The sequence below is a fragment of the Eubalaena glacialis genome, chromosome 1 (assembly GCF_028564815.1).
Source record: "Eubalaena glacialis isolate mEubGla1 chromosome 1, mEubGla1.1.hap2.+ XY, whole genome shotgun sequence".
Classification (NCBI taxonomy): domain Eukaryota; kingdom Metazoa; phylum Chordata; class Mammalia; order Artiodactyla; family Balaenidae; genus Eubalaena; species Eubalaena glacialis.
Window position 1 is genome coordinate 7,292,682 of NC_083716.1, and position 27,408 is coordinate 7,320,089.

The 27,408-nt window shown below is 54.1% G+C and overlaps 2 protein-coding genes across 2 annotated transcripts in view; one reads left to right on the forward strand and one right to left on the reverse strand.

Moving 5' to 3' along the window:
* CTBP2 (C-terminal binding protein 2) overlaps positions 1 to 22,663 on the forward strand; it is a 39,760-nt gene extending 17,097 nt beyond the window's left edge. Inside the window, exons 2-9 of the mRNA XM_061185189.1 lie at positions 8,399 to 8,553; positions 8,916 to 9,060; positions 13,889 to 14,095; positions 17,364 to 17,578; positions 18,064 to 18,194; positions 18,694 to 18,821; positions 19,244 to 19,361; positions 21,314 to 22,663. Coding sequence (XP_061041172.1) covers positions 8,399 to 8,553; positions 8,916 to 9,060; positions 13,889 to 14,095; positions 17,364 to 17,578; positions 18,064 to 18,194; positions 18,694 to 18,821; positions 19,244 to 19,361; positions 21,314 to 21,494 — 1,280 coding nt within the window. The 3' untranslated portion in view covers positions 21,495 to 22,663. The remainder of the gene's footprint in view (positions 1 to 8,398; positions 8,554 to 8,915; positions 9,061 to 13,888; positions 14,096 to 17,363; positions 17,579 to 18,063; positions 18,195 to 18,693; positions 18,822 to 19,243; positions 19,362 to 21,313) is intronic.
* A 307-nt stretch (positions 22,664 to 22,970) lies between these two features.
* ZRANB1 (zinc finger RANBP2-type containing 1) overlaps positions 22,971 to 27,408 on the reverse strand; it is a 68,457-nt gene continuing 64,019 nt past the window's right edge. The window contains exons 10-11 of the mRNA XM_061185307.1: positions 26,061 to 26,305; positions 22,971 to 23,610 (exon numbers count right to left, since the gene is read on the reverse strand). Coding sequence (XP_061041290.1) covers positions 26,087 to 26,305 — 219 coding nt within the window. The 3' untranslated portion in view covers positions 22,971 to 23,610; positions 26,061 to 26,086. The remainder of the gene's footprint in view (positions 23,611 to 26,060; positions 26,306 to 27,408) is intronic.

Here is a 27,408-nt window from a genome sequence, read left to right on the forward strand (position 1 = left end):
AGGCCCAGCCTTGGAAGAGGTGCCACAGCACCTCTGTCACTCTGTGTGGGTCAGACTGAAGTACGAGGCCAGCACATTCCCTGGGGCTGGGGAAGTGGACCCCCCTCTTGGCGGGGGGAGCAGCAGAGTCACATTGGGAAGGGGGCAGGTGTCACAGGCCATCGGGAACAGTGCCAGGTACAGGTGAGGTCCTTGCTGTGAGGGGGTGGGTGCAAACCCAGACACCTGCCACAGAGCCGAGCCCCACTCTGGCGTCTCTCTCCCCTTCCTCTCCAGAAGCCCACCCTTCTCAGCAGAACAGAGGGCTGTCCCGGAGTGACTGAGGTCTGCGGTCTGCTCCTGGCTGCGGGGACCTTGCATCCTTCCTCTGGGGCCTCCCTACGTCTCCCCGCTTCTTTCCGTGCTCACAGTATTGGTGGAATGTGTGCAACATTGACCTTCACCTTCCTTTACCCATTCCAAGAGGAGGTTGAGCGCACCTAAGCTTGGCCAGCAGATGTCAGCTAGCCTTGCAGGGCAGCCCTCAGGGCATTGGGGTCAACAGGGACTCTGAGCCCAAGAGTGCTGGGATCAATTAGTGATGCCTGCCATGAGCACAGAAGAAGAGTGCTTGCGTATCTGCATCCATCGTCCAGGTTTGCTTTACTTTCTCCTCTTCCTCAGCCCTGAACACACCAAGGTTCATCATGGCCATTCAGCTCCAGCCTGCATTGAATTTCAGGATGTTCCGATTTCACTTGTACTGTATTAGACAAGTTGACTTCCACATCTCGGCCCTGATTGAAACTGACTTCACGTTCCTGATTTTGTTTTAATTTTAATTTAATTTTCCTTTTTGGCTGTGCCACGTGGTTTGTGAGATCTTAGTTCCCCGACCAGGGATTGAACCTGGGCCCCCGGCAGTGAAAGCGCCGAGTCCTAACCACTGGACCGCCAGGGTATTCCCTCATGTTCCAGATCTGAAGTACCTTGAGGAAAGCTGTTTCTTCCATAAGCCAGATTCCCTGTGTGTTTAGAGGTCCCTGAGGGAGTGTCCATGTCTGGTTCCTCGTTGGGTCCCTAGAACCAGGCCAGGCTCTCACATGTCAGAGCTTGGAGGTAAGGAATTGGGAAGGAATGAGGATGGATTGGGTCTGAGAGTCCACTTTGGAGAGGGCAGCCTCAGCCTACAAAGCTGGTGAGCAGCTGAAAGCCCGTGGGCCGATGTCCACTTCAGTAACTGCCCTTTACTTGCACCTTGGCCGGGAGCCACGCTGTGATTCTATCAGGTCCTCAGCCTCTGGGCTGGACGTACACTGTTCCTTGGTCATCACCTCCGTCCCGAGACGTTTCTGCCCAAGATCCTGGGCCAGCAAGAAAAGGCTCACTCCCCCTCAGGCCAGGCAGGGCACAGGCAGGAGGACGCCTCCTGGAGCGGGGAGCTATTGGGTGCAAAACAAGACGTGAAAAGCGAGGCAACCTGAGAAAAATCGGGTTCTCTGCTGTGCGGGGAGAGCATGTCTGTACTTGACCGAGTTTTCAAAACCAAACTGCGGCCTGGCCACATCCCAGACTGGCCCGGAGGTGTGGGAGGGAAGTGGACGCAGCTCCCTCGGCCTGGGAGAGCTGCCCAGGGACACCGCAGAGAGAAGAGAGTTTGCCAAATGAAAAGGCAGATAGCAGTGTGGGAACAAAGATGAGATTTCCAACGGTAACTGCATTTTTTTTTTTTAACCTTAAAATAGTGCCACACTTAGCAGCACACATTTTTAAAAAAATATCTTTATTGGAGTTTAATTGCTTTACATTGGTGTGTTAGTTGCTGCTGTATAACAATGTGAATTAGCTATATGTATACATATATCCCCGTATCCCCTCCATCTTGCGTCTCTCTCCCACCCTCCCTATCCCCCCCCAGGTGGTCACAAAGCACTGAGCTGATCTCCCTGTGCTATGCGGCTGCTTCCCACTAGCTATCTGTGTTACATTTGGTAGTGTATATGTGTCAGTGCTACTCTCTCACCTCGTCCCAGCTTACCCTTCCCCCTCCCCTCCCCCCCCCCCGCACCCCGTGTCCTCACGTCCGTTCTCTCCGTCTGCGTCTTTATTCCTGTCCTGCCACTAGGTTCATCAGTGCTGTTTTTTTAAGATTCCATGTGTGTGAGCGACACAATCTTATTGCGAATCACTGCCTCGCGGCCGCTCGCTAGACCACCCATCCCCCTTCACCTGCCACATCGTCCCTCCCGTGAAAGGCGAGGGGAGCTGCTGTGGGGTGGGCACCTCCCCGGGGTGTCTGGGACAGTCATTGCCTTCCCTCACTTTCCAGAACTGCTTTCTGAATCAACTCCAGCCAACTGCAGAACATTTGTTGTTGACAGTTTAGAACAGTTTTTAGAACGTGGATAAACATGTTTACAAAGCAAGGGAGATGTCTCACCCCAACATGAGGCTCCGCAGCCTCCTTTCCCACGCAGGATTCTGCCACCGCAGGCCCTCGGTGGTTGGGGAGACCCCTCAACACAGCCACGTTTCCGAGTTGAAAGCCGAGCCTCGGACAGGGGCTCATTTATGTCCCAAGGTCAGCATCTGGTTCCCGGTTTGGCCCCAGTCACGAGTTGCAGCTCTAGGTCGTGGAAATGCAAGCCTGTGAAATATGCCGCTTATCGGACCCTAGATCCGGTTCTGTGTCTGGCCTTCTGGGAAGCAGACTGCTGAGCCCGGCCAGTGGGGGTTGAGCTGAGCTGCTTTGCAGGAAGCGGCCTTTTAATTGGGGGAGCAGCTGCATTCAGAGGGAAGCTGTTCTTTGGGTGGCAGGAGACATGATCAGACCCTTGGGAAGCGGTTCAGGCTAGAGGGCTGCCGGTGTGGGCCTGGTGTGTCCTTCCCTGCCCACTCCGGACCATGCTGGGCTTTGTGTGGCTGCATCTCCGCTCCCCGCTTGGCCACCTGCACGTGAGGATGGGAGCTGTGCATGCTGCCTTCCAGGCCACCATGCCGGTCCTGGGGGCTGAGGATCCGTTTGATTGATTGCCTTCAGAGCCTCGTGCTAAGTGTGCAGGGCAGTTTGCCGTTTGTCTCAGGTCTTTCGAAGGCCTGCACGGGTCTCCCATCTGTGGACCTTTCCAGGTACTTGTTCTGGCGTCAGCTGTCTAGACGACTGGTGCCGCCCAGAGGATCCTGGCAACTGCCTTTGGGCAGCAGTGAAGATCTTTGGGTGGACTTGGGCTGTGTGGTGGGAGGTCCTTTTCCCTCAGTGGTCCCAGCCCCACATGTGTGTCCTTTGGGGGCCTCAAGGGGTAGTCCCGCTGTACTTGGCCAACCCCCGTCAGGTGAGCAAGGAGGTGACCCTGCACAGGTGTGGCCATCCGCACATGTGACCGTCATCCCATTATCCTAGCCAGCCTAGCATGGGGGTTTTGAGGCTGCTGTGGTGTTGGGATGCTTCATAAAATCTGGTCCATAGTTAAAAGAGGGCTTTCTGGGGACTTCCCTGGTGGTCCAGTAGTTAAGACTTTGCCTTCCAATGCGCAGGGGGTGCCGGTTCGATCCCTGGTCAGCGAGCTAAGATCCCACATGCCTCGTGGCCAAAAAACCAAAACATAAAAACAGAAGCAATATTGTAACAAATTCAATAAAGACTTCAAAAATGGTCCACATCCAAAAAATCTTAAAAACAAAAACAAACAAAAAACAAATAAAAGAGGCCTCTCTGCCTGCTGGGTCAAACGCGATTATTGCAGCCACTTTCCTTTGGGGTAAAACTGCTCAATAACTGAAATCTGAAAGCAGCAAAATCATGTCCCCGAGACAGTTCGGTTCTTGAGTTGCAAGCAACAGAAACCGACTCAGACCTTAGAAAATGACGCGTGGTTCTGTAGGAAGGATGTCAACTGAACTCACACGGTGTCCAGAAAGGCCAGAAAATGGGTCTCAGAAACACCACAGGGCAGCTTTGCAAGGCAGGAGTACGTCATCCCTTTTGGCCAACAGCAGCCCTTTCAGCCTGTGTCGCCTGGGGGAGGAGCAGTTCCAGGAAGAAATCTGGTGCTGTTATCCAAATAAGGTGGCATCAAGCCTGGGTGGCCAGAAAGTTACCGAAGTCCTCCCTGGGGCCTACCCCTTTCCACCTTGGAATTCATGAGGGCTTTGCACTTGGCATTCACTGGACCGCTGGCCACTCTTAACAAAACTCCGGCATCTCAGCCCGGCGTCATCTTTGTTTTCCACTGAGTGTGTCTAATTGCACAATTATTTGTGTGCAGCTGCAGCTCTAAGCAATACCAGGTCCAGGGGCAGACGTCAGAGCTGGCCCCGAGCTGGGGCTCTGCGTCCCTGCTTGTGCCAAAGCGAGCCTGAAACCAGCAAGTAATTGACATCAGGGGAGTTCGCTGAGCTCTCTGCCCTGCAAAGTTAATGCTGGACAAGTTGTTGAAAGCAGTGCACTGGTACACTTTCCTAGGTGTGTCCAGTTGCAGCTGGAATTATTCTGAAATGGATAGACCGAGTTCATCAATGGAAAGGGGATTGTAGAAAGGGAATGGTCATTTTGACTACAGGGCCACCAGGACCCTCTGACCCTCTGACCCTCATCGGCAGGTGTTTCCTCGGACTCTGTGGGGTCCCTGGTGCTATTTGAGGCAGTTCTCCTTGTTCCCTTAGCTTGTCTCCTTGACTGTAAAATGGGAATAAGATCAATCAGCGTTGTGTGATTCTTATCAGTCTTGGAGTTTGTGGGGCTTGTTTCTTGGGATCCTAGCAGTGTCTAGTAGTTGGTAGCCTAGCTTTTGATCACAGACCCGTTTTTCATGACTTCTCATTAAACATTGTGCCTTGCCTTTCTCCCCTAAATTCCCTTGACCATAGAGGAAATAGGGCTTCTCCCTCCAGCCTGAGAGCCAGCCCCTGAGTTTGTACCCCATTTTCCATAGTCTCTGAAAGGATCATTTGCCATCTTAATACATACAGCTCTTAATCCATAATGTGTCAATTCTGTTCTAATACACTAAAATTTTTTCAAATTGTTAGAAGCACTGAAGGATGTCGATTAACGTGAGGTGAGATAAAAAGTCTAATTGCAACTTCATCTTCCCAGCATTTCCTGGGGTCTTCTGGGTACCTCTGCCCCCGACTCCAGCAAGACTGTAGGGACAGAGGGTGCTGGGCACGGTGGCTTGAAAGTAATTGGATTCCAAGGTGTGCAGGTGGCTTAGTCCCTTCTGGAACCGAAGGAGCATGTGTATACGGTAAGGCCTCTTTCTTTGTAGAAGCAGACCTTGGCAGTGACCTGGTTAAGCTGTCTCTCATCCTCAGTGCTGGGGGGTCTCACGTGGTCCCTGTAAAGCCTGATCCTCAGCAGGCCCACACTATGGTCCCTGCATCTCATGCAAAACAGCTGTAAATCTCGCCCACTCCCACCACCCACCCAGCTGTCCCCGCTCAGCGTCCTTCCCCAGCCTGAGCACCTCTGAGCAGCATGGTCCCCGCTGTATCTCCATCTCCTGCCTTCCCATAAGGAGCTTGCAGCCGGTATCCAAGCCTCGGGCCTCAGGGAGCTTGGGGTCTTGTGGACCAGCCTCAGCTGCATTCTGCATGCCCAGCCTGAACGAGGGCAAAGGGTGGGTTTCGCCAAAGAGAAAGGCAACCCAAGTGGGGGAGGGAGGCGATCGCTAGGCAACCCCGAGTTTGTTTCCCAGGTAACGGGATGCATGCATTGATGCTGTGGATGGACATGTTGTGGTGACGGCCCCTCAGCCTCTCCAGACGCCTGCCTTGTGCCCACTGTCGTTTTCCCATGTGGTTGCTTTTTAATTAACAACTCGGATTTCCAGTCGTGATCATGAACTTTAAAAACGTTGTCTGATTAACACTCCTGCCAGCAACCCCCAGGGTGAAGTCGGGGTGTTCTTCACCCTGTGGGAGGGGCAGCCCGGGGCAAGTGAGCACATCTGCTCACGGGGTCCTGCAGGAGCCCAACCTTGGGCTCCGTAGGAGTTGTGTGGGGCGGGGGCAGACTCTGGAGGAGGAGAATGGGTCCTTGGGGGTGTGGTCATCTCACTTGGCAGAGAGGGCAGGCGTAGGAGCTTTTGTGTGTGGACCCCGAGTTGGCACCAGCCGCCCCACCTTCCAGCTGCTTCTTCCGGTGAAGTACTTTCCACCTTGTGCCTCCGTTTCTTCTTCTCTAAGGGGGACGGTGGTGCTGTCTCAAGGGTGAAGTGAGAAGGTGTGGGACCCATGCGAAATTACTGCTCCCCCCCTTCTCCCTCCGTGGGGTCTCCGGGGCTCCTGTCTGAAGCTGTCAGCCTTGGTCTTTGGGGGAACCTTCTCCCCACGTGCACACAACACCTCGGCTCTCGTGGACCTGTCAGTTGGGCAAAGCAGGATGCTAGTAGGGCACTCGCGAGCCCCCCAACAGCCAGCCAGCTTGGTGCCTGCTCCCCGCCTGCCGTGTGAGTTGAGGGCTCGTGAGGATGGGGGGTAGGGGATCCCTGTTCCCACTCAGGACAGAGAATGTTGAGGCTCAGCTTCGCTTGGGGATCCAGGTCCTGAGGAGGCAGTAGGGCTTTGGCCGCCGCTCACGGGCTGGGAGGGACCATGATCGCTTGCGAGGCCCAGCCCGGGGCCGCCCAGAGGTGGCCTGCTCCCCCCCGGCCACCCCAGCCTGTTCTTCTGAGACCAGGACAAAAGCCTCTTCTCTGCTCCGCATTCAAAGAGGTGATTGTCCCCCGATGCTGCAGCTGTGGTGTGGGAGTGCCGTCTGGGGCAGCAGTCGTGTGGGCATGCGGGATGCCCACCCCCCGCCCTGTGCAGCGCCAGTGGCACTGTGGCCACAGCACCAGACGGGGGGCTCCTCTTTGAGCATCTAGCCCAAGCGTGTGGCTGACTGGGTCCTGAGCCCTGGTGGCTAAGGAGAGGCCCCACCCAGTCTCGGGGCTGCCAGGAGGGGAGCCCTTGCCAGCCGTTCTGAGCTGGGAGGCAGAGGTCCCGCAGATAAGCGTGCCAGCGGCTCCCGCTTTGGCCTGCAGGAGCCCGATCAAGCCCAGTGGCCAAGATGGCCACCAGAGGAGAGGATAAATAGATTCTGTGTGTGGGGAAGGAGACAAGATGGGCTGAGCCGGGCCTGGTGCAGTGGCCACGATCAGAGTTTATCTGAACATCTGAAAACCTCAGATGCATGGAAAGCTGTCTTGTTGTGACTTGTGCTCTGTGACGTCGAACACTTGTGATTTGATGAGAAAACAGGAGGTGCCCTGTCCTGGCCACCTCAGTGCTGCAGTATCTCCCGAAGCCCAGGGGTGTTTCTCCCATGCCCAGGGCGGGGGGGTCATGGTGATTCACCATCGGGGCCAAAATCCAAGACCTTCCCATGTGAATTTGAAAGGAATGGTTTTGTGGAGAGGATGGATTGCCCTGGGCTGGTGCGTGTGCCGCTCGTGTGCCCCTTGTGACGGGTCCCCATGGCGGAGGGCGGACACTCCTCCCTCGTCTGGGTTGGAGGCGCTGCAGCTGCGCTGGGCTGGAGAACCAGCACTTAGGCAGCATGTAGGGAGGCCCACCCCGGGCCTGTGCCCCCCGAGCTGTGCGGTCGAGCATCCTTTGTCTCCATCAGAAGCACCAAGACATGAGACGGCCCTGGCTGGTCTAGGCTGCTGACAAACCATGCTTACTCTGTGGTCCTTTGGGAAATTCCATTTGGTCTTTTGAGTCCCTGGCAAGCCGCTTGGCCTCACACGCACACCTCCTTCAGCATCTTGGACTGGCTTCCTCTCCTCACCTGGCGCAGGTGAGAGGGCCCCTGAGCCGTGCCCAGGGCGCCTGTTCCCCAGGGGTTTCCTCCAGGAAGCTCCCATGGGATGCTGGTGCCTCAGTGTGTCCCATTTCATCTTGGACCCTCTGGCGCGTGTGTGGAAGGGCAGTGGGAACAGGGGAGGCACAGCGGAGGGAGGGGCCGAGAGGCGGAGCCTGCTCCAGCCTGGGGAGCCGTGGGCCAGGCCCCTCCTGCGTCCCAAAGGCCTCTGGGCCTTGGTGGTCTAGGGGCATACAGGTAGCCACCATGCTGGCCCTGGTGGCAGAGGCAGGTGTGGGCCTGACCGGGTTCCTGGGCCCGAGTCCCATGTGGCGGTAGAGCTTGCGCCGCAGTGCTGCCTGTTGGCTACATGTGTGCTCGCGAATGGAAGCATCTCAGCTCCTGCGGCAAGGGAGCTGCACAGATGTTGCCGCTCGGTCTCCTTGGCTTGTCCCAGAATCCTCCCCGGAGGGAGGCACATGGACGGCGGGGTGCGGTACCTCACTGGGAAGCACGGCCGGTGCGGGAGGCCCGGCCCCTCGCTGCGCTGTCCCGCCGTGTGTGGGGTGTGTGGGGTGTGTGGGGCGGGCCGCTTCCCTCACCCACCCCTCCCGTCCCGTCCGCACCTCCCAGGTATCCGCCCCCAGATCATGAACGGCCCCCTGCACCCGCGCCCCCTGGTGGCGCTGCTTGACGGCAGAGACTGCACCGTGGAGATGCCCATCCTGAAGGACCTGGCCACCGTGGCCTTCTGTGACGCACAGTCCACTCAGGAGATCCACGAGAAGGTGGGCCCCCTCCTCACCCCGCCCGCCGCCCTGGCCCCCCCAGGTCGGGTGGCAGCCGCTGGCATTCCGCGAGCAAGTGCTTGGTGCCGCTGCCGCCCTGACGGGTCCCCCACCTTTCCACCCTCAGGTCCCTGCTGGCCAGTCCCTCTCACCTCCGTGGGCCTCCCTGGCCACACCTCCACTCCCCCCATCCCCCTGGCGTCACCGAGCTGGGCCCTGAGCACAGCCGGGGTCCACTCGCCTGCGGGAAGCTGTCAACACCCAGGCCGCGTCCTAGCTGGCTGCTTTCCCGCTGGAATCCTCTCTTGCGTGTTCAGGGGCAATGGGGGCCTCCAACCTGTGCTCTGCTCGCCCCGTCCCAGGTTTTAAATGAGGCTGTCGGCGCCATGATGTACCACACCATCACCCTCACCAGGGAGGACCTGGAGAAGTTCAAGGCCCTGAGAGTGATCGTGCGGATAGGCAGCGGCTACGACAACGTCGACATCAAGGCTGCAGGCGAGCTCGGTAAGTGCCTGGCGGGTGCCCAGTGAGTGCCCAGTAAGCGCCTCCTGGGGCAGGGGCAAGCCAGAACAGAGGGCACACAGTGCCTGCTTCCGGCTGGAGGAGGGGGGCTGGTTTCACAGGGAACCTAGCCAGGCACACCTCCAAATACACAGGTAGAAGCGTCCTGCTGGGTTCAGAGGCCCCACCCACCTTGGGACCTGTGGGGCTGGGCCGGGCTGTGTCACTTGGGAAGGATGCTAAGCCAGACAAGCCACAGGCCCTTCCCTGCAGAGGGGATGGTGAGTGGCCACACCTCTGTGTTGACTGGCCAGGACCCATCAACCTGAAATTACTTGCGCTGGGTGCACAGCTCAGGGTTTCTGGGTCTCCTCCAGTCCTGGGATGGCGCTGTCTTCCCGAGGGCTGCTGTCCACACAGGAACCTTCCTAGGTCAGGGCCGGTGCAGGTGGACCACTGCACAGCCCCTCCTGCCCGTCCCTTGCCGTTAGGGGTTTCCAAAGAGCAGAGGCAGCAGATGGCAGGGCTCCTGGCCGCTTTCCAGACCCCGGGCTGCAGGCGCCCTGAGGGGGGGGGCCTCAGCATGGCGGCCTCCCTGTCCCGGCACCTGGCGTGGGCTCTGAGTGCGTGGAACATTTGCAGAGGCTCAAGGGGCCACGCTTTGACAGCAGGAGTCCCCAGGCTGCCCTGCTGTCTTTGGAGGGGCCAGAAGGCTCCTTCTAGACTAGCCCCTCTCTGGTGACTGTCCTTGTTGTTTTTGAAACATGCCGGCCCTGCACCCAGTGCGTGGGGCTGTGATCTGCCCGGTGCCCTGCAGCCATGAGGCTGAGAAGGGGTACCTCAAAATGGTCAGGAACCCAGGCCTTTATGCCCCTGCCTGCTCCCGCCCCAAGCCAGCTTCTCAGCCCCTACGGAGCCAGTGCTCCAAAAGCAGGCGAGGTGTATGCAGTGCCTTGCCTGGTCAGCTCAGCACCATACCTGCGTGTGAACGCCCACAAGCATGTGGTGTGACGGTTCCGCCGCAGCCCACAGACACCCACCCGCCTGCTGCTGCTCCAGCCCAGGGCACCCCAGTGGGCTGCGGCCTCCCCCCCACCCCTTGAGGTCCCAGCCCGGGGGCTTGAGTGAGGGCTGCGGATTTGTTTTAGCAGTTAATTCCCCTGCTTGCATCGGGGCTGCACCCAGTTCCTGAACCACGGGGTAAGTCTTATGGGCGCGCGCGGTGGGGGGAACCAGGCCTCGGGGGGCCTGTTCTGAGTGGCGCTGGGTCTGGTCTGATTCTTTGTGATGGTGCCGGGCTGCTCTGCAGAGCGGCAGGTGGCCTGGGACTGGTGGCTACGGCAGGTTGGGCTTGCCTCCCGGGTGAAGCCCAAGGATGAGGCAGGAGGTGGTCATTGCCCTGCAGGTGCTGTTCTTCCCCTCCCCTGTTCCGAGTGGGGTGCTGTGCAGAGGTGGCTCAGAAGATTGATCCTGGTTTTTCTGGGTCACCCCTGGCCAGTCTCCAGCATCTCACCCCCTTCCTTGGGGGGTCGCTTGACCCTGTACAAGAGGAGGAGGGGTTATGACAGCAGTGGCTTCCCACGTGCACCCCAAGCCTTTGCTTCCAGCCTCAGCATCACTCTGAGCCCCTCTTTGTCGCCACGGAGAAATTTGGGAGGATGTGAGTCTTCAGAAGCACGTCTACTGTAAACTACAGTTTTCCAGTCTTGCCCGGCACCGGGAAGAATGTATTTGTTTGAAGACAAATGTTCTTTGTGCTCTTGATAGGGCTGAAATCCCAAGTTCGAGCGGCGACAGAGAATGTGGCTCGACACCCCCGGTGGCTCGCAATCCTTTCCCTTCACCTACCTCCGTCTCTGCAGCATCTGCCCCTCGTGACACCGCCACCCGCAATGTGTGCGACATTGGGCCTCCTTGCCAGGACCCGGCCACTTCTCTCTGGGGGGCAGGGGAACGGGGAGATTGGATGGGAGGTGCCCGCGAGGGAACGTCCCATCTCCACAGTTGTAGAAGCTGCCTCGCGGGCAGACCCAGGGCCCGGGTGGGGCGGCCGTGTCCCCAGAGTCCCCCCACAGAGGCCAGCCGGGGGCCTGGGATGTTGAAAGATGTAAACGGCATGTCCACGGTGGCCTTCTCGTTGATCCTGGTCCAATCTGATAAGGGAGCTGCTTCGGGGACATCTGCTGGGCCATTTTGAAGGCAGTTTTCAAATGTGGACTCTGCAGAAGGAAAATGGGCCCCTGTCCAGCTGTCCTTTGTCTCCAAATGCACTTCGCAGCTCACTCAGTCAGCTGACCTGTAATGAGGACAGAAGAGCAGCAGGTGGCTGAGGTCTCTGCCCCTCCTGAGGACGTCCGGGCCCACGGCGTGTGTTCCCGGGAGGGCAGCTCCCCTCCAGCGTTCCCTGGAGCCCATTCCTGAAGGCTTCGGGGCCCAGGGCACCTCGCCTCCGGCCCTGACATGATGGGTGAGGTGCTTCCTGTTCAGAGCAGGGAGGGGCTCTGGGCCGCCCGCCGCAGGCGAGGACAGCGCCTGGGCAAGAAGAGGGATCCTCCCCATCTGTAGTGTCACCCCAAGATCCAGGAGGAAGCAGTGGGAGGTTGGAAGGCTGCTGGAGGGAGCTAGGGCCCAGACCGAGCGCCGAGCACTGTCACTCCGTGAGCCTTTCTGGCCAAGCTCGTTAATCCGGTGTCCAGCCTGGTCCAGTTCAGAAGGCGTTAGAGCAAAGAGCAAAAGCATCAGCTGAGGGGACAAGCAGCTCAGCTCTTGGGCTCGGACTTCGGGTCCACGGGGGCTGCAGTCTTGCTCTGTGGGTGCCAGCAGCTTGTCTTGATGGCATTTGGAGAATCACCCTGAAGGTATGAAGAACAGATTAGAAGGAGTTTCCCCTCAAGAGGGTGGTCAAGGCTTTAGAGTTTCGGCCATCAGGGCAGGAGGTCTCAGGGGATGCCAGCAGCACCTCCTCCCAGGCCTTGGGGCACCCCAAGCCCATGTATCCGCTTTCCCAGACCTTGGCCTTGGGCTCTCCATACAGGCACAAGAGCCAAGGAGCTAAATTTCAAAGTTCTAGTGCGAAGGCGGAGAGATGGCCCCACTGCAGTCCCTCGTCCCCTGGGTGGGCTGGTGCGGTGCTTTATCTCTCATGGACGCACAGATTCTCTCCTCCAGCCTCATCACATCTTGTCCCACCTCCCAGGGCGCAGGGGGGCCCCTGGGCCTGGGCAGTTGGCTGCGTCTGCAGCAGAAGGTCCACACTTGGCTGTTCTTCTGCTGGACCTTCCCCCTGGGCTTCAGGCAGAACAGATCAAGCCCCACGAGGAATGGAAATTGTCCCAGCTGCCAAAAGATTTTCTTATACCTCTGGCATCTGCCTCCGTCTCTCCAGACTGCAGTAATCCTGACTTCTAGTCTAGCCCCAGATCCTGTGCTTGGTTATTTCAAATGAAGTGGGTGCTGCAAGACGACTGACTTGCAGCTCGTGGAAGGTTTGTCGGCCTGGATCTCAAAACCTTATTCCCCGGCAGCTGGGGCAGCACATGGATGCTTTCACCCTGGGGGCTGTCTGTCCTCCCGAAGGGGTCACTGAGACCCTGGACCTCAGGGCAGCCCTCGTGGGGTGGCGACACAGCCGCTAGGAAGGGGTTTTCCACGCATTTGGTCCCGTTTTCTGTCCGGTGGAGCTGCAGGTGCTCTCTGCCCACGCCTCACAGGTGGCCTGGCCCTGCATCCCTGGCTGTGACTCCTGGGGTCCCAAAAGGGACGTTTTGAGCTGGGCCAACATGCTCCCTGGACACCTGTGTCCCTCCTTGGAAAGCTGCTTGACTGGCAGACCCCAGGCCTCGCCAGGGGAACAGGGCTGGATCTAGGCCCGCTGGCCCTCTGTGTGCCTGCCCCTCCCACATCTGGCAAACATTCTTCCCCAAAACACCCTCCCACTGAGGAAGGTCAGTGCCAGGGCCCTTCCTGCCTGAGACTTGGGGCAGTTCTCCCTGCAGTCCTCAGCTGCCGGCCTCCTGGTGCTGGGAGACTCTAGCCCTTCCTCTCTGTTCCTCACACAGAGCCTGAGGGATCATCTTCACCGGCTGCTCTCAGCCCTAAAAGCTCTTTCAGAAAGCAGGGCGGGCACCTGTCTGCTCTGTTGTCTTTCTGTCAGAGCGGGAGGGTGACCAGGGTCCACTGAGCAAATGTGGGGCTGGATTCAGACACCGGCTCCGTCCTGTCGCAGCCCACGGGCCTGGAAGGTGTTGCTTTCTAATTCTTCTGTCTTGCCTTTTTTTAAAAAAAAAAAAACAAGTAATAACATGTTTATTGCATTAGACTCTTAAAATACCATAAAACAAAAGGCCGGTCTCCATTACCCCAGCCCCGGCCTGGGAGGAGGATCCAGGAGGTTGCATTGCAAAGAGCCTCTGGTCTCCTGGACCCCAGAGACCATCAGGAGGGGGCCCTACATGCTAGCTTCCTGGCGCTGGACGGGGATGGTGGACGGAGCTGGACCACTGCTCGCTTCCCAGGGACGTGGGGCCTGAAGCACTGGGTGGGCAGGACATGGGGTCAGCGGGGGCTGGGGGGTGAGCCAAGCCCCGGACAGAAGTCCTCCTGGGATGGCTACGGGGCTGGAGGTCCCTGGGCATCAGAGCCAGAGGGCTCTGTCCCCTAGGTGACAAGCAGGCCTCAGAGACCCTCACCTGCCCGGGGCCATACACATAGTCCGTGGCTGAATGGGCCGCTTTTGCCACCCCTGCCCCTCAGCTGGGTGCACTGGGAGCCCTGGCGCTTCCCCACAGAACGTGGGGTTCTCATCCCAGCGCCTGGCTCTTGTCGTTTCCAGGGATCGCTGTATGCAACATCCCATCCGCCGCAGTGGAAGAGACGGCCGACTCCACCATCTGCCACATCCTGAACCTGTACCGGCGGAACACGTGGCTGTACCAGGCGCTGCGGGAAGGCACGCGGGTGCAGAGCGTGGAGCAGATCCGGGAGGTTGCCTCGGGGGCAGCCCGCATCCGCGGGGAGACGCTGGGCCTCATTGGCTTCGGTACGTGCGCCTGCTCCGCCGGGGCCGCCGCAGGGACCGCCTGGGGGAGGCAGGCCTGGCCCTGGGAGTCGGGGTGCGCAGCGGCCGTGCCTGCGGGAGGAGCTCACGTGGGCCGGAGGAGGGCCCTTGCCCTTCGCCGAGCTGCCTGGGGTGGGAGGTCAGAGGTCAAGACTGACCAGGGAACTCGCCCGGAGGTAAGATCTGGGCTGCTTCTGGAAGAGTGGGTCTGACGTGGCTGGGTAGGGAGGATGCGGCGGGTGGGCGCCCCCAGGAAGGCGCCGTGCTCCCTAACTGCCCCGGGCAGAGGGGAGGGGCCGGTGGCTGAGTGGAGACCCAGGCAGTGGGCAAGGCCCAGCTGGAGGTGCCAGGCGGGGGTGGCAGTGAGGAGTCACTGAAGGATTTTTGCGCCAGAAGGTGGCGCGGTCAGGTCAGCAGCTTGGGAAGCTCCCCCAAGAGAGGGGGCGTGGTGAGGCCTCCCTCCGCGGTGACACAGCTGGCGGCCCTGGGAGCGCCTGGGGCAGGCTCCTCGGCAGGAGGTGCGCCGGGTGGAAAGCAGGCTGCCTGCCCCGGCTGTTGGCAGCGCTGGGCCCCGGGTCGAGCCCCGACTCGGCAAACGGGAGCCGGCGGGGCGGGCTTGCTCGTTGCTGAGTCTCAGTCCCACCGCTCGCCGGCTCTGTGACCTTGAGGACAGGGCCCGACCTCTGCCTCAGTTTCCAATCTGTAAATTGGGAGTGAGCGTTACACGGTTGCTGCCGGGAAGCACCCGGGGCGCGTTGCGACTGCAGTGCTTGGCTCCCAGAAGGCCCCCCGGCTGCCAGTCAGCCGTCAGCTCGGGGCTCTGTGTTTCCGAATGACTGAGGGCAGGACCTCTGGGACGGCCACACTTCCTCCTCGTCCCGCAAGCTCCTGGCCAGGAGGCCCGGGTACCGGCTGGAACAAGTAGGAGGAGCTGGGCTTCTTCCAGCAGCGCACATCTTTCCAGCACCCGGGTCTGAGTGCTAAGAGCCCAGGTTTCAGGGGTGATCGCACTCGGGGAGCTGATCCTTTCGCAAGAGAGTCTGTCTTCATATTTCTGGAGTGGAAGATACAAAATGACTCAGAAATGCTGGTGCTCTGTGAGCCGCAGCGCCCTCTGCTGGTGGCCTCAGGTGGGCTCCGGCCAGGGTGCAGAGCCTCACCTTGCGAGTGGCCCGGCCACGTGGTAGAACACTTGTTTCCAGGGCATCTGACCGCAGCCATCACAGCAAGTTCTTACAGGGGACGTTTCTTCGGCTGTACCCTTTGCCATCCATCTTTTGAAGGCCAGTCCCGTGATTCCAGCCCTGTTTACTCAAGACTGTAAGCCAAGCACTGCCACAGTCCCGGTGCCCCCCTGCACACTAGGTTTTTCCTTGCCACCTTTCCTGGTCTCTCTGGAGCCTCGCAGAACTGTAGGCAGAGCTGAGGCAGGAGGCGGCACGGTCATAGGCGGCCTCACGCCCCTGCTGCCGCCCTGTTAGGGGCTGAAAGCCTCCGCTTGCCTGAGAGTCGGCCGAGAAGCGGCAGCAGAGCCCGGAGTGTGGAGCAGGTTCCGCCAAACCCAGTTCACGCCGCCGTGCGCGGGCCTGGACGGGGCGGTGTCGCGAGCGTGACCCCAGCCTGGGCCGGTGGTGGGTACTGCTCAAGGCCAGCCTCCGAGTTGGGAACAAGCATGAAGGGAAAGCCTGCCAACAGTGACACACTATTTTTATTTTATTTTTTTTTAAGGCCAAGGCAATTGGGTTCTCCTCTCTGAGGCTGGGTTTTGATCAAGGCAGTAAGAGAGTTCATCATCAGGTCTTGCAAAATTTAGTCAGGAAAACCCCGTGGCTGAAGTGGAGCCAGTGGAAAGATGAGGGTTTGTGAATTTATGAAAAGCAGAGCCATGGGGAAGGCTCTGGTGACTGGCCGTGACGCTCCGCCCCGGGCACTGCCGCCGGGACCCCATCTCCGGTGAAAGTGTGTTAGGACGCGGGAGGAAGGAGGGCAGCTAAGGGCCGGCAAAGCGGGGGGTGGCGGGTGTGCTGGTCTTGGCCATGAGCTCCCAGCCGCTGCGTGGTGGGGCGCTTGGTTCCGAACCTCGGGTACATCGGGGGGGGTCCTCGGGTCACTGCTGCTCTTCCCGCCCCTGCCGTCGGGCTGGCTCCTCTGCAGTGTGGCTGTGCTTCCTGGCTCACCATGTCCAAGTGGTGACACTGAGGAGGGATGGCACGAGGGGTGTGACCATGGGCGACCCTGCAGCTGTCCCTCCTGATCAGAATGGCCTTATCAGACCTTTGCCTCCAGACCATGGCGGTGGTGTAAGTGCCGCCCGTTTGGATTGCAGTTCAGCAGGAGGTGGAGGCGGTCCGCCACCCCACTGCCCTCCCACGGGCTTCCCTTCTTCCCTTCTTCCTCCTGCACATTTGAGCAATGGTTTTCGAGCCAGATTTATTCTGCGCTCTCCCCAAATCAGCCCCTCCAGGTATCATTCACACCATTTTGTGTTCAAGCTGAAAACTGCTCTGGGAAGCAAGAGGCGCCGTCCATGGGGGTCAGCGGGTTTGCGCAAATGACGGCCACTCAGGAGTCAGGGAAGCCTTTGCGTCCTGTTAGGCGACGTCGCTTTCTAACTTGCTGGAGGCCTGACCCGTGCTCCACGCGTGCTCAGAGCCCCGCCTCTCAACCAGAGCACTTCCCCACATCCATCGGTGCTCAGGCCAGACTGCAGTGGTCAGTTTTGATCACCGTTCATGAGCAAACCCAGTGGCAATTACACAAGAGAACAGTCCCTGTTCGACACTGAGAGCAATAAAGAAATGAAGCTCAGGTTAAGAAGCCCACTGTATAAGCAAACAAGTAGGGGAAAGAGAAATAGGAAGGAGATAATATCGGTGATGGTTGGGAGCTGGCACGTGGAGTTCTAGATTGTTCTCTCTAGTTATGTCTGTGCTTGAAAATGTGCATAATAGGAACTTGAAAAAAAAACCAACTACTCTGGTAGCAAGTACAGGTGATAAGCGCTGCCCTGCTCACCCAGGAGCGTTGGCCCGGCTCCGGCCCCAGTGACCTGGGGAGAAGTGCTGGCCTCAGGTGGCACCAAGCCCTGGGCGTTCGGTTCTCCCAGCACCACCCCAGATTGGGTCCAACCGCCAGAAGTGCTGGAGGCAGCAGGGCTGCGGCTGGGCACCACGCAAGGTCCCGGCCTCGGGACGAGCGTCGGCAGGAGGGGCGGGGGCCTCGCTCACCCGGACGCTCTCTTTCTGCACAGGTCGCACGGGGCAGGCGGTTGCCGTTCGAGCCAAGGCCTTTGGATTCAGCGTCATATTTTATGACCCCTACTTGCAGGATGGGATAGAGCGGTCCCTGGGCGTGCAGAGGGTCTACACCCTGCAGGACTTACTGTATCAGAGCGACTGCGTCTCCTTGCACTGTAATCTCAACGAACATAACCACCACCTCATCAATGACTTTACTATAAAGCAGGTAAATTGGAATAAATGGTCTCAGACCCTGGAAACTTCTGTCAAAACCGAAGGGGGAATGGGAAACGGTCCCCGGACACACCAGTGCGCGGGGAAGAAAGTCCCCTGAGACATCAGCAAGGAGCTGGGCGGGGCCCCTTCCGTGAGATGGGCCGTGGTGAGCGGGGAGGGGCAGGAGCTGGCCCAGGACCCAGCAGGGCCCTGCCCTGACCAGGCCTGGCCTCCAAGACAGCCAGTCGACAGCTCACGGCTCCCGCCGCCCCAGCTTGCAGCCCTCTCTCGGGATCAGCGGAGCGGCCCGCCGGTCCCCCGCTGTCACCGAGGCTCCGCACTCCCTTCCCCCGCAGCCGCTGCGCATGCGTCAAACGCCCAGACCCACCGCCATCCACTGCCGCGCGCGGCTCTTTTCTTCAGACCCCGGGTGCAGGCTCCTCCCAAGGCGGCAGCGGCGGCACCCGTTTACCAGCTTTTCCCTCCCCCTCGCAGATGAGGCAAGGAGCATTCCTAGTGAACGCGGCCCGCGGCGGACTGGTGGATGAGAAAGCCTTAGCCCAAGCCCTCAAGGAAGGCAGGATACGAGGGGCGGCCCTCGACGTGCACGAATCGGAGCCTTTCAGGCAGGTTTGGTAGCTCAGGGCTCGCGCAGGAACTTGCAGGAGCCCCACTGTCAACTTGGGGCAGCTTCCCAGACGGGTCCTGGGTGGGCACCTGGAGACCAGGTATACAGCCTCTGCTCTTCTAAGGTCTGTGCTGTATTCTCACCAAGTATAAAAGGGCAAGAAGTTCCCCCAAAGATGATCAGAAAGGGGAGAGGCAGAAAGAAAAATGGTGGAGAAGAGCAGGCTTTTTCTGTACTCTGGATTACTCTGGTTGGAGGCAGGCTAGTCGGCCCTCCCTAGAATTGTTCCTTCTTTCCGAGTCCCTGATGACGCTAATTACAGTTTTATGAGCATGTTCTTAAAGTCCCAACCCTTAGGAAACAGACTGCAGAATCCCCCTCTGTTTTATCTGTGTAGCTAGCATTCCACACGGCCAAGGGCTCCCTTTTGACGAGCAGGGCAGGGAGTGATGTGCGTTTTTTTTTTCATTTACTGTGTTTTTTGTATACTCATCTAGCTTTGCTCAGGGTCCCCTGAAAGACGCACCGAATCTCATTTGTACGCCCCACACGGCCTGGTACAGTGAGCAAGCCTCACTGGAGATGAGGGAGGCGGCCGCCACCGAGATCCGCCGGGCCATCACAGGTGAGCCCTCCGCCGCGCTGGCTGCCTCCGATCCCGGTGACGGACACGCGGAAGGGGGCGTGGGGCTTTGCTGCGGGCAGAGATGGTCTCTAGACGTCAAGTTGAAGAAATTCGGAATGAGTTGGGCCCCGTTTCTTTCAGAGGAAACCAATTCCCTTTTGTATTAGACAGTGCAAGTCTCGCAAACCTGGAAGGGGAGCCCCAGGGGGAGCCGTGGGCAGCTCCCTCCTGTTTGGCTGAAGCCCAGTGTGGTTCAGGCCCTGGAACAAGTCATATGTTGTGGAAATATAAGGGCCGGCCCTTCCTATCAAAGAGTGAGAGACTTGCATTGTAGCTTGTTCCCGCCTACCAGAGGAGTATAACATTTAAGTCATTGTGACCTTGAAAAATACATATGATTACTTTTAATCATCTTATTCCAGGTCGCATCCCAGAGAGCTTAAGAAACTGTGTGAACAAGGAATTCTTTGTCACAACAGCTCCCTGGTCAGTAATAGATCAGCAAGCAATTCATCCAGAGCTCAATGGTGCCACATACAGGTGAGGAGAGGAATGGGCTGAGCCCTGCTCCCTGGGGGAGGGCGGAGACGGGGGACTTGGGGACGTTAAGCCAACCTGAGCACTAGTGGGAATTACATACACTGTCCCCTCCTCTCAGTTCTTCCATTCCTCATTCCCATGGAACAAACATAGTTTGGGGACAGAGCCGAGAATTGGAATTCCTATTTTAAAGGGGGTGCGGGGTATGGTGGGTCGTGCATTCCCCAGCGGGTCTGAATCACTGTTTATTCCGAAGCCGCTTGAAAACCAGAGGGTTTCTAGATGAAAAGGTCAAGGAAAAGGGCCTGATTTTGTTTTCTAACTTGAACCTTCTGTCCAAGGAGAGCATTCTGGCCAAAGCCCAGTCCATTGGACTGGGGGGCGGGGGGGGGTGTCCTTGTTCCTCCGTGAAGCAGGAAGTTTGACCCCAGGGGCACGTGACAGTGACAGAGTTTGGGTGTGACTGAGGCAAGAGAACCTGCACTGGGGACACGAGCCAGGACCAGGGGTTTTGTCTGTGGTAGTTCCATGGTTCTCTTCCCCCAACGTGGCCGGTTGCAGGGAAATAGCTCCTCCCGCATAAAGGAGAGAAGCTGCAGCGTGGAATGCCAGAAGGGAACTTTTGTTTTGCTTACTCTGACCCAGGACTGCCCCCACCTTGGCAGTACTGGGCCAGATGTCCCGTGCATTGTAGGATGTATAGTGGCAGCCCTGGCCCCCACCCGCTAGATGCCGATAGCACCTCCCACTCGCAACGGTGACAACTAAAAACGCCCCCCAGACATTGCCCGAGATCCCTGGTTTTGAACCACTGCTCTGGGGGGCGATTAAATATAGTTTGTGTAAAAGGACCCATACATGAAAGCTCCTACTCTGGGCAAGGAAGCTAAGCGGTTTCTTCCCAAGTCACATGGCTTTATTTACATGCAGCATGTTCTATTAAAGTCCCACTTGTGTTTTACCCTCATAAGCATTTTCAAGCATCACTTGAGCCCAGCACAGCACCAGATTGGATTCCCCTGTTTGTTTGTGTTGGTGGCCTACCCTTTAAGGGCCACGTCCTAATTATTCCTCTAGACAGAGCAAGGCTCCTTGGCCCCTTGGAAAACTGCTCGTGCTGGAGGGTTGCAGCTCGCAGGGATCCTGTTCATCATCGTGCTCCTGGATGGTCCCTGACCAGCGTCATTGTAACAGGCCATAGGACTGGGGGGGGGGGGCAGCGTAGCTTCCACAGGGAGAGACACCGTCCCCTTTACCGCAAGTGGGAAGGGTTGATAACTTGGAGAGGAAGACTAATTCTAAAGCCCCTGCTTCATAAGTATGTTTTGTCCTCAGTGTTTAAATACACTGACTCACATCTGTGCATAACGTCCGTGTGCTCGGGCGTGCGCGCACACAGCCCTTCCTGTGCCTGCAGGATAAGGTGAGCCTGCGTTCAGGTGCCCTCCAGGTAGCCTCAGAGGGCAGGCATCCAGCCCATCACCAGCTCACCATCTCCCCTGCTGCTGCCCTGTCCCCTCCCACATCTCAGGTTACAGGAGCAGGTAACTAACCAGCCTAGGAAGTCACACTTAGCAAGCGTACTTCATGCCGTCTGTCAGGAAATCATAAAAGCCTTTGATGTAACTGATGAATACTTTCTAACGCAACCGGAAAACTTGTTTATTTTGTCCAAAACGTTTTCCAAATGCGACACCGTTTCCCCAGACACAATTAATTAGTATAGTCTATTGCTGTTGCCTAAAAGCTACAAAATTAGTGCTTTGATTGGACTAAATAGGCTTTGTTGTTTATGAATTAGATGTCCATGTTTAAATTTTCTATGTAGCTTTCTCCTTGCTTTGGAGGTAGGAAGTATGACAACCCATTCCATAAAAAAGGCAGAGCAAGAGCTTGGCAGCTTCTGGGCCCTGAACTTAACTGGCCCTTTCTCTTGTGCCCGCCCTCCCTAGATACCCGCCAGGCATCGTGGGCGTGGCTCCGGGAGGACTTCCTGCAGCCATGGAAGGGATCATCCCCGGAGGCATCCCGGTAACCCACAACCTCCCCACGGTGGCACACCCCTCCCAAGCTCCCTCTCCCAACCAGCCCACAAAACACGGGGACAATCGAGAGCACCCCAACGAGCAATAGCAGAGAGTGACGGAAGGTCATCATTCAGAACACCTGGGACCAAGAGACAGTGAAAACTAGATGAACTACGAGGAAAGGAATTTGACGGTCTTTTTAACTGATTCTGGACATACGCATCATTGATGTTGCAGTGTTAAAACTACAAAAGAGCTCGAAGCCGAGACGCGGGAAAACTGAAGATGTTGTCTGCTTGCGGAAGCGCTGAAAAAGACTAGGACGTGATTTATTAACGACCAACTTCTGTTATTGTGTGTTAAGTTTTTCATCTGTGCATCAAATCACAAAGAATAGATCTTTTTCCTTTATCAGTCCCTTGGACACAGCAGGTCCTGAACACCTTGCTCTAGAATGTTGCATCAGGAGTTCCAAACAAACATCAAAATAAAAAATATTAAGAGGAAATCCCCACCCTGTGACTCTAGTCCCTTCGGTCCTCGGGGGCTGGTGACCTCTTTTGCTAATAGGAAGATGATTAAATTACTACAAAATGGGGAGAAAACTGTCTGCCTGTGTTAGACAACCGCGAGCATAAGAGTGAAGACAGTACAGGCTCCTGTACAGAGAAGTCTCTCCCATCTGAACTGCATACTGAGCGGGCAAGTTGGTTGTGAGTTCAGTAAAAACCCTCTGATGATGCAAAAAAAAAAAAAAAAAAAAGTATTAAGTTTCACAAGCTGTTTGTACTCAAATATATTTTCTCAGTTTCAGATCCTCAGCTATTTTATTGAGTGGAAAGTCTTGAACTGAAAGCGTTCAAGAATAATGTTGCATTTCCTTATGTCTCAGGAAACACTTTTTATGGTAACTTGTCAGATTGTCTATGAACAAACCCACTTTTTTAGACATTGATAAAGTCTTCTTTTCTTCACGTGATATTTTATACAAGAACACTTCAGGTGTGTTATTAGATGTGACTGATTTTAACAAATCCTATTAGATTTGTATCAACTAGTTACATGTTATATTCATAGTCTTTTGTGAATCATCGCCTTTTTGTTTAAAAGATGGCCTATTTTGAGCCTTTGTATAGGTACATTCCTGTTTTTGTGACAAAAAAAACCTTTAAAACTGTCCCAAACAGAAAAATAATGGCTATCAGAAATATGTTTTGTTTTAGTGTGAGTTACCGTTACTGTATTTGTTTATTGTAAAGGTGGACATTTAGCGTTCAGTGCAGTTTTCAATAAAAAGTAATAAAAATTTCTGTTAAGCTCTGAAATTCAAGTACAACTCACCAGTGTTAAAGTTCTCTCCTTGAGATGTTTAAAGGCAACTGCATTTTCAATTAGCCAGTTTCCCAACTCTTGTTATTCCGAGGTTCAAATACTTTTCTATCAGTCATCTACCTTTTCCATAACCAGACGCAAGAATGCTGATAATTACTTCATGTGATAGTTTAATTGAAAAAATCAAAACTTCACATTAGTCCATCCTTATCAAATCATGCCATCCTTAAGATGAAATAGTGGGTTAGAACTAAGTCAATTCAAGAAACAAAGTTGGTCAAGTTTTAGAATTTTGATTTTAATTTACCCAAAAGCAAAATTATCTGGCTCAAGCATTAATGCAGGAAGGGAGGTGAATCTCAAAAAAAAAATTTTTTTAATGATATTTACAAAGAAATGTTACAAACTAATTAACATCAGCCATTTCCATAGGTTAGGAACTTTCAGTTGATTTTATGGGTCTTCCTTCTTAAATAGCATTAAACCGCTTACTACTAGCGGTATCTGCAAATGTTGGTCACATCCAATTCCAGGTACTGAACTCCTTTTCAACCGCCTCCCCCCACCCTTTCCCATTTAAAAAAAAAAGTCATGGCAACTTAAAGCATCAACCTCCTCACTCATTTCAAGGTGGTGGTCCCATCCCAACTCGCCCAAGAAAAATTACACTGAAACCACCCGACACGGATAGAGGTATCCTGGACAGAGATGGCGCAAATGGTTACTGACCTATCACTCCGGGGAGCAGAGTGGCCGCTCAAGGTCATCTTCACAACCACTTGTCAAACAGGCAATCAGTGAGGGGGTGACGTATGCACAAAAAGGAGACCCCAACCGCCTATGCACAGCAATAGTCCCTTAACACAGATTAAGTCTGTGACACGATGAGCCTAAAAACCAAAAACATAAAAAGGTCCAAATCCATGGTGCACCTGGGTTTTAACTGACAGAAAACACCACACTGTATTCTCCCTAGAAAAAGAACCATGAAGTCCATACAGTTAAAGGTATTACTGTCCGGAGTCAACCAAAGGACATACAGTATCTGTCACCCTGCCATATATCATCTGAGAAAGGACTGCAAACTCTATCTTGGGACAACAGTTATGGCTGTTTGATAGTTCAAGAGCTTAACATAGCACTGATTCACCAAAATGTTGGCCTTTACCAGCCAATCTGCTGTGAAAACCATTTAAAGCCCCATCCCTGTCTGGAGCCTAAGAAATGGAGTCATATATATATATATATAATTCTTTCCCACAGGGAAGAATGCTGTACCTGTTAAACTAGATGTGGTCAGGGTCACTGATCTATAAATAAATAAATAAAGAGGCACCTCAGGGGACACACCACGCAGCAAACACAACACACGGAGGCTAAAGACCGAGCCTGCAGTTTTCTAAACAGCACTGACTGTGATGTAGACCCTAGCAACTAGATGCTTTTCCCTCAAACATTTCTCTTCGGCTTCTTCAAATGGGAGAGCAGTTTTTGCTTAACAGCAACTAGAACAGGATGTCTGGCCACTAAAGAATTCTCTCCCTATATATGGAGAAAAGTTTATAGGGATGCTGTGCTATGTAATCAGAATGGCAGCCTTCTAAAAACGTAATTAATTCTGTCCAAAATGAAAGCAAACCATAGAGTCAATTTGTAAGAAAACATTAACCATTTGAAACAGTAACATACACCATTATTACATCAAAATTCATTCATATGGAATCAAATTGCAAATATTTTTCCTGCAAGTTCTAGCATGCAGCAAAAGCGATCATCCTGGGAACACGTTTCAAGGAGTGTTCAGAGAGGGAAGAAAGAACTAAAGATATGACATCTCATAGGTAATTTTCTATTTTTAGTATTCCAGCATCAAATCTGAGGTTGTGCACATTTCAATAGCATCTAAACAGAACTTAGAAGAAAACAAGAAGTAAATATTTCAAGGTTTTCACAGCCTTTTCATCAAAGGGAAGGAAAATTGTGTGTGTGCGCGCACATGTGTGTGTTTGTGTGTGTGTAGGGCTTCTTTCCAAATTCCTTGCCACATCAATAGTCTACAAAGTGCTTACCAGGACACTAAGTCTTTCTGTGTTCCTGAGTTAGGTCTGAAATTTTTACCCAGTTTTGAATGTATACCTGAAGTGGTCAAATAATACTTTTTGTAGAAAGTTTTCCTACCTAAGATTATAGTTTTAACTTTAAGTAAGAACGGCCACAATTAACCAACATGCAAAAATTCTCAGACTACTCACTGAGAAATTCATTATACAATGCATTTACCACCTTACTGCGTTCTTAAATCTTTATTCTATACTGAACTGATATTCCCAATTAGCCCAAGCAAAGGCATGCCTTTCTAACACAATTTGCTTAAAGCAGAGTTGATGATAAAAGACAGTAAGAATCCACAGACCCTATGCATGGCAACCTGGGAGAGTATAACATTGTCAACAGGGTCAAGTGGGCAAATTTCACACGATTCATTCAGTTATGAGTGGGCCGGCTCCCCCGAGCACTCCCCCGCCAGCACTCCCCTCACTTACATCCACCGAATAACTATTCACAAAGAGACTGCTGCCCAGAGTCTGGTAGAAGAAGCCCCATCTTAAGGGCACTCTTCCAAACAAATAAATACCTAAACACCGAAAAGGGGCATATCAGAAACTTTTAAAAAGACAAAATAATAGAAACCAAAACCCTTTCCAAAACAAGGGAACGATGTCTATGCAAAGTTCACTCAATAAAAAATCCTTACTTTTCTTACAGTTTGTTCCTTAAAGATTTGATTTTATTTTATTGGGCACAACAGGAACTAAATTATTAATAAAAATAAAAGCTTGTTTTTATTTTTATGTTTTGCTGTGGATAATTTGTACAAAAAGTTTCCAAATCTCTAACGAGCTCTAGTGAGACATGATGTAAAATGGATCTTTTAAGATGGAAGTAGAATGCCAGGTTCTACTTAAAAAAGAATTATCTCAAAGGAACAAAGAGTGATCTGCCATGTGCTTTTGGAGGTGCCCATGCTGGAAAAAACTTCTCAATAATATGAAGATGCTGGTACAACTTTTCCTATTACACAACTTCTTACACAACCACATGCGTTTACATTTATAGACAGATTTACAATTTGAAAGGAAAAAAGTTCTGTCTTAATAAAATTCATTTTTTACAAACTGTAGTCCAAAGTTCTGTCTCCTCACACAGCAGATGCATCATCTCCATTGGGTGTGGATCAGAAAAACCCTTCCAAGCAGATCCTGCCAGATTTGCTTCATCTCATGCCATGCACTCTGCTTGGAGCACCACAGTAACATGGAGGTCACCAGAGAGCTGATACCTTGCTCTTCTGCTCTTTGATTATTTTCATTCATCTTCATCATCTTCGTCTTCCTCCCCATCAGACAGGGATGTACAAGGCCGGATCTGTCGGTAGCGGTCAAGCCATTTTTCTACCATTTGCGTGACCAGAGGGTGATTTCGCCGCCGAGAGCTCTTCTGCATAGCCACGAGAACTCCTCCCTCAGTCACACAGCACTCCAGCCACTCCCTGAGCAGCTTTTCTTGCTGTTCCTCATTACCTAGCTTTTAGAGGAATGTGAAGAAGAGGCAAAATAATACAACAGATCAGAGACTTGACAGGAAAAATTTAACAGAAACCTACAGCTGGTATGATTAATGAAAAAGGCCAGAGCAACGAAGTGTTTCAACATGGTTTCCACCTCTCATCAATTTTATGTTTAAAACCCAGTTTCCTGTGGTTAAATAGAAAAAAACATCAATGGGAAAATTCACAGAAAAACCTAGAGGGAAGAACAGCCTAGTAATAAGTTAATTTGTTTGATATAATAGCAAAAAGCAAATGTTATCTAATAAGCTGATCCTGAAAGAAAAAGCTAGAAAGAGAAAGTTGCAGCTTCAAACAGAACAAGGTAAGTTTACTCAGAAAGTTATGTATATAGGCTCAAGTTACAAAAAGTATCTATGAACTTTTTTCTTAATGTCACGGTTATAAAAAGTTTATAATTATTACTAGTATATTAAATTAAAAAACAATAATTTTATAAGAATATGGGTTTTCTGAGCGTGTTCTTTTACACATTCTCACCACCTCCCCTGCCTGGTCTGCACCACCGTCTCCCCTGCAGCCACAGGGATCTCCTACCTGGCGTCCTGCTCCTGCTCCCACCACTGCCCAGGGATCTAGTCTCAACTGAGTTGCCAGTATTCCTCTTCTGGGCAAACTGGCTGTTGGCTCCCCAGCTTACCCAGAATAAAGCCAAAGATTTAAAAGACAGTTGACGACCCCATGCCACCCCTTAACCTCTCAGCCTCGTCTCTCCCCACTTGCCCAATCCCCACAAACCACAATGGCTTGAACTTCCCTCTGCCTACAACTCTCTTCCCCCAGATTCTGCAAGACTCCTTCCTCTTTCAGGTCTCAATTCAGGCGTCACCTCCTCAGTGATGCCTTACCTTGGGCCCCCGTTGGCCCCCTCATCCCTCCCTTTCCCCCTCACCCCATCTTTTTACTTTTTCTCCTCAGCACTCAGCACTACCTGAGGGCCAGGACTTTGGTCTTCACTGCTTTATCTCTGCACAACACATCCTACACAGCAATTCTGAGAAGATAAATTTCAAAGTCTGTCTGACCAGTATTTATAGAAAGTGACAATTACTACGACCAA